General features: G+C 47.9%; 1 protein-coding gene across 2 annotated transcripts in view; it reads right to left on the bottom strand.

Moving 5' to 3' along the window:
• LOC136632780 (cytoplasmic dynein 1 heavy chain 1) overlaps window positions 1-769 on the bottom strand; it is a 49,935-nt gene extending 49,166 nt beyond the window's left edge. Inside the window, exon 1 of one of the 2 annotated variants that reach the window (XM_066607945.1) lies at window positions 477-769. In XM_066607945.1, coding sequence (XP_066464042.1) covers window positions 477-729 — 253 coding nt within the window. In that variant the 5' untranslated portion in view covers window positions 730-769. The remainder of the gene's footprint in view (window positions 1-476) is intronic. The other variant, XM_066607944.1, reaches the window with a different exon arrangement.
• Window positions 770-6,592: the final 5,823 nt, after the last annotated feature.

The raw sequence follows: 6,592 nt of genomic DNA on the forward strand, positions 1-6,592 counted from the left end.
ATCAGCAGAGGTCTCAACAGTAGATAGGGGATAACTGGAAATTCTGGTACAATCCAGATATACTCAACAAGACAGGGACCCCCACATCAGGTCTTATACGTGACCTCACAGGGGGCGCTACAGTCTAATTATACTGGGTGGGCCATGGAAAATCAGCTCCTCACCAGTCTTATGAGAGCGGCCTAGAAGAAAGCCTGTCTGTTGCCCATAGCAACCAATCACATCGCAGCTTTCATCTCACCTCAGTGTGCGGTGATGGCTACTTTTCCGTGACCAACCTGTACTTACAGCCGTTAGTGAGCGCTTTTGGCCTGCAGGTGGCGCTGTGAGGATGACTACACCAGATAATAATGTACATCAGGCGGGGAGCGCCGGTTAAGTGTAGCGCGAGCAATTAACCGGCAGAGGGAGCTGTAACCCCCCTGCACGCAACGCTCCAGCAGGACCCAGGGCTCCGCGGGTGGCAGCGCCCTCACCTTTCAGCGTTGTCCGCTCGACCAGAATGGTGTGCACCTGCGGGTCAGACAGGAATTTCCTCATCTGCTCCAGGGCGCTCTTCTCTTCCAGCACAGCCTCAAGTGAAGCCGGGGCGTCGCCGCCATCTTCCAACAGCAGCGGCACCAGCTTCCTGATGTGCTTCTGCAGCACCGAGGCATCCGCCACATTCTGTACCGCCGCCGACACCTCCAGGTTACCGGAGCCGTCATCACCTCCGCCCGTGTCCGTCATGTCTGCAGCACCAACTGCTCTGCACCACTGCCGGGAGCCGAGTGACAGGGAGAGGCTGGGCTGTGACACACAGCAGGGAGTGGGAGGAGCCTACTGGCCGCGAGGGCTTCTGGGAACTGCAGGCCAATCCCCCGTCTAGGCTTAGTGTCCGGGAATGACAAGAACTACAGTTCCCAAGATGCACCGCGGAGAGCTGCGACAAGGCGGTACCGCAGCATTACCGAGCGCTTTTGTCTGACTAATGCTCTGACTGACACTCCCGCCTCACCCTCCATGATGGGGCTTGTACGGCCTGCCTGCCTGCCTGTGGTGGGGTTTCCTCTTGATGACCATCTCTGTACAGCGCTACAGAATATGTTGTTGTGACATAAAGAAGTGAAATACATCCTCCCATCCCCAGCTCATACTCAGTGATGCCGCCATTCTCAGCCTAACACGGGCAGATTTTTGATGCAGAATCCGTGGCGAGCGTCCGCACAAAATACATGAGAAATTAATTCTAATTGCGGTTTCCGCTGACTCCATTTTTGCGCGGATTCTGTGCAGACGGCTTCCATTGAAGTCATGCGACCCGCAATTAACATTGTGGACAAAATGCAGATTCCACATCATCACGTAGCAACGGCGCTGGAACAATAAACATTTGAAAAAACATCTGAACTGTGTGTGTCCGACGGCGGCTATCCGCAGTACAGATGGAGAAGCGAAAATGATAGGTACATGCAGAAGCGGCTTTCGCATGGGCTCTGCTGTGTGCAGGCGGCCTAAACCTAACTTAACACGGAGGAAGGGGCCATATTGGGAAATGAATCCCGCCCCTATATTATCATAGAATGGTAGAGTTGTTAGGGACCTCCAGGGTCATCGGGTCCAACCCCCTGCTCAGAACAGGATTCACTAAATCATCCCAGACAGATATTTGTCCAGCGTCTGTCTGAACACTTCCATTGAAGGAAAACACACCACCTCCCTTGGTAACCTGTTCCTCTCATTGATCACCCTCACTGTCAGAAAGCTTTTGCAAGCTAAACATTCCCAGATCCTTTAACTGTTCCTCATAGGACATGATTTGCAGACCGCTCACCATCTTGGTAACTCTTCTCTGAACTTGCTCCAGTTTGTCTGTCTTTTTTAAAGTGGGGTGCCCAGAACTGGACACAGTATTCCAGATGAGGTCTGACTAAGGAAGAGTAGAGGGGGATATTTACCCCATGTGATCTAGAATCTATGCTTCTCTTAATACATTCCAGAATTGTGTTTGCCTTTTGGCTGCTGCATCACATTGTTGGCTCATGTTCAGTCTATGATCTATTAGTATACCTAAGTCTTTTTCACACGCCCTGCAGCTTAGCCCAATTCCTCCCATTCTGCATGTGCTTTTTTCATTTTTCTTGCCCAGATGTAGGACTTTGCATTTCTCCTTGTTAAATACCATTCTGTTAATCGCCGCCCACTGTTCAAGCTTTTCTAGATCTTTTTGAATCCTCTCTCTTCTCTAATGTTGGCCATCTCTCCTAGCTTTGTGTCGTTGGCAAATTTGATCAGTTTCCCCTCAATTCCCTCCTCCAGATCATTTATAAAAAATGTTGACCAACACTGGGCCTAGGACAGAGCCTTGTGGTACCCCACTTGATACATTCTTCCACTTGGATGTGCAGCCATTTATGGCCACTCTTTGAGTACGATCATTTAGCCAGTTGTGAATCCACCTAACAGTTGCCCTGTCAATCCCATATTTAGTCATTTTTTCAATAAGTATAGTATGAGATACTTTGTCAAATGCTTTACTAAGGTCAAGAAAAACTATATCCACCACATTTTCCTGATCAACCCAGTTGGTGATTCTGTCATAGAATGAAATAAGATTCGTCTGGCATGACTTGTTTGTTACAAACCCATGCTGGCTCTGGTTATTTACTCCATTCTCATCCAAGTATTTGCATAAATGCTGTTTAATAATGTGTTCAAAGATCTTTCCCAGTATGGAAGTCAGGCTCACAGGCCTGTAGTTTCTTCCCTTTTTTGAAGATAGGGACAACATTTGCCCTTTTCCATTCTTCTGGGACTTCTTCTGTTCGCCAGGCGTTTTTAAGGATTATGGCGTGTGGTTCAGCAATTACCTCCGCTGCTTCCTTTAGTATCCTACGATGTAATTCATCTGGACCTTGAGACTTGAATTCATTTAAGTTAGCTAAGTGTTCCCTCACCATCTCTCTGCTTATAGCCTGCATTCTTGTATTCCCCCAGTAGCACAGGGAAGATCAGTTGATCTTCCATCTACTTTCTGAGAGAAAAATCCCTTGCATTACTTCGGGGATGTAGCAATTGAAGACAATGGGCGGTGCGATGCGAGAACACGTAGGAAGATAGAACATGCTGCGATTTGTTTCCTGCAGTGCGGGAAAACATCGCTCATGTGTATGACGCCATTCAAAAGAATGGGGTTCGTATTTGTGCGTCTCGCAATGCACAATCTCATGTAATTTCCTCGCCAGTGTGAAGCCGGCTCTAAGCATCCAGCACACTGGCGTCTTTTGATCTGTGTAGTCCGTTATAAAAACCGCAGATGAATCTATGTTATTCTGTGGTGCCACACGCACATAGATGGATCCGTTTCACGGACGTGAGTCGCTCATTCAAGTCAATGGGGAGAGAAAAAAAGGACAACACACGGATGCCATCTGTGCGCTATTTTTAAAAAAAAAAAAGAATTGGGCTTGTTTCAGTTTTTTTGCGGAAATAAAAAGTGCATGTCATACAGAGAAAAAAAACCTGACACACAAAACCAATATGGAGGCCGCACGGAGCTGCACATGTATGAAAAAACGTAAATTTTTTTGCGGATGTAACACTTTTTTTAACACAAGTGTGCAGCTAGTCTTAGGCCGGGCTCACACAACCGTATGTTTACCGTTTATTCTGCGGGGTGCTGTACGCCCGTGTGATACGCGGGGACTCACAAGCAATCAATTACATTGACTCACGCAGTTCCGCTCACATTTGTGTGTCAGAATTGCGTAATATACAAGCGCAAAATAAACTGCAGCATGTTCTATTTTGATAGAGCCCATTCTCTATGGGTGTGTATATACATTGGGTGTGTAATTTCAGTGTACATGGACGGCAGGTATATACGCATCATCGCTAAGCAACGGCGTGGGAAATAAATTAAAAAAAACAGGTGTCATGCGCATGACAGAGTGCATGAGTCCGCAGCCGAACACAGTACAATTGCGCCGAAAGTACACATAGGCATGATTGGCTCCACAGCTGTAAAAACGCTGCGGGACTCTCGCAGCGTTTTGCGCTTCCGGCCGTGAGAGCTCAGCCTCAGACTGTATTCATACAGGTGATTTTCCCTCGCAAGTACTGTTCGACTCCAAGATGGCCAGAACTCGCATGGGAAAAGACCCCTCTCATCTGAATGGGTTCGTTCATACAAGCGATTTTTCTCTTGGACCAATTGTCCGAATTAAAAAAGATGCCGCATGTCCCGCAAATCTTTCTCAAGAACCCCCATTAGTATCCATGGGAGCATAAGGAAAGCAGTGCAGTCATCCGCCATGCCTTGTGTTTGTAACGTATGTTACTATGGAGACCACGTAAAAGCTGGAGAATGCAGAGCGGTGAAAAACGGATGTTTATTGACGAACTCCCAGCGCGTCAGGACAATCTGGATTATGTTGGCTACGGTCTTATATTCACTGATCGCCCCTCACTCAGGGATCTACCAGGTTCCTACAGATCCACCATCCCCAGCCTCATAGTGACCCTCTGATCCTCACTGATACACTAATCACCAGCCTCATTCCCCCTCACCCTAAGGGCTTATTTACACATCTCTATATCGGCCGGGTTTTCACGCCCGGATGATATACGGCGTCCCTTTCTGCAGGTGGAGGAGGCAGGCCGGGAGCAGTGCACTGAGCTCCCACCCCCTCTCCGCCCCTCGTCACTGTTTGCAATGGGAGCGGCAGGACGGGGAAGCACTTAGCTCCACCCCTGTCCTGCCCCTCCCATTGTAAACAGTGGAGAGGGGGCAGGAGCTCCGTGCATTTCTCCCGGCCCGCCTCCTCCCCCTGCAGAGTGAAAACCCAGCCTATATATGAACGTGTGAATAAGCCCTTATACTAACTGATCGACCCTGCCCTATGTACTATACCTCATATTTACTGACCCACCATCCTACGTTTTCTCAGCCACGCCGTAAAATTGCATTAATGGCCATTTTGCCGCGATCACGGCCAGTGTTTTCATGCCCATTCACACGACCGAGAGCAACGTTTTTTAACTAAAAAAATCTGTCACATCCCGGAAATCTCTCGCTCTGCCAAAATCCTCAGGATGCCTTCCAATGCCTAGATATAAGCACCAGTAAGCTTTTCCCCTGCGTTGGACGCTGCTAAACTGCCTCCCCCTCCCTTTTTTCCAGCTCCCATTGGAGTCTATGAGAGCCGCCGTATATGCGTCGGCGTGTATTTCAATCACGTATGTTCCATTTTTCACAGCCCGACGTATATACGCATATTCGCCTGTGTGAACGGAAGCATGTGAAGCCAATGCCTCAGATGGTCGCATATATTGATTAACCGTAAAAACGCAACGTTTATTCGCTTGTGTGAAAGAGCCCTCATACTCCCTGATGCATCATCCCCATCCAATCCCTAGGGCGTAAGGGCTCTTTCACACAAGCGTATGCGTTTTTACGCTCTCTTGTGCACACCGTAAATTCACATGCATGACCGATTTTCAACGAAGACAGCCACAGATAATTAGCGCTTTCTCTTTAAGCAAAAAAAAAAATGTCGCCGCCCAAAAAACCCTCGTTCGGCTTAAATCCTCGGAATGATTTTAAATGCCTACACAGAGGCACCTGTAAGGTTTCCCTGCATCAATGCTGCTAAACTCCCTTCCTTTTTTCCAGCTCCCATAGGAGTCTGTGGGAGCTGCCAGTGTATATCGGTCAAAAGATAGAACAAGGCCTATTTTTTTACCCAGCATATAATAGCAGGCACAGATTTCGGTCCATTTTTTTATGGACTGAGTGCCTTGCAGTGCAGAGAAAACGCTGTGATATTGCTCATTGCTTTCAATAGGGCCGGCGGCAGCAGCTCCACCCCCATTGAAAACATAGGGAGTATATTGCGGACTTGTGCCACAGCTGTGACAGCTATGGCAGAGGATTCCTTCATCCCCGCGGGGACCATTTCTATCCCATTTCTTTCAATGGGGCCGGCACTGCTGCAGCGCTATTGAAAGCAGTGGATTGCAGGCAACCCCCGCAGCGATGATTTTCAGGGAAGGGCTTGAAATATAAGTATATATAAAATATATATAAATATATTTTAAAAATATATATACTCACCTAAAAGCGCTGTCTGGCTCTTCTGTCCAGCCCTGGCAGTTGTCTTTCTGTGTTCTGGAGGCCGGGGATTGAAAAATCCCCGCCCCCAGAAAACGCTGGTGTAATTGGCTGAGCGCTCAGCCATTCATGATGAATGGCTGAGCGCTGCCTGTGATTGGCTGAGCGCTGTGACCAATCAGAGGCAGCCCTCAGCTGTCAGCCAATGAGACCAGTGCTTTCTGGAGGTGGGGATTTTTCAATCCCCAGCCTCCAGAACACAGAAGACAAATGCCGGCTGGAGAGAAAAGTCGGACGGCTCTTCTAAGTATGAATATATATATATATATATATATATATATATATATATATATATATATACATACAGTATATATACTTTTTTTTACAGCTAGCCATCATTTCCAGGGAAGGGCTTATATTTCAAACTCTTCCCCAAAAATCATTGCTGCGGGGGCCGCCTGCAATCCACTTCTTTAAATGGGGCCACAGCAGTGCTGGCCC

The sequence above is a fragment of the Eleutherodactylus coqui genome, chromosome 6 (assembly GCF_035609145.1).
Source record: "Eleutherodactylus coqui strain aEleCoq1 chromosome 6, aEleCoq1.hap1, whole genome shotgun sequence".
NCBI lineage: Eukaryota > Metazoa > Chordata > Amphibia > Anura > Eleutherodactylidae > Eleutherodactylus > Eleutherodactylus coqui.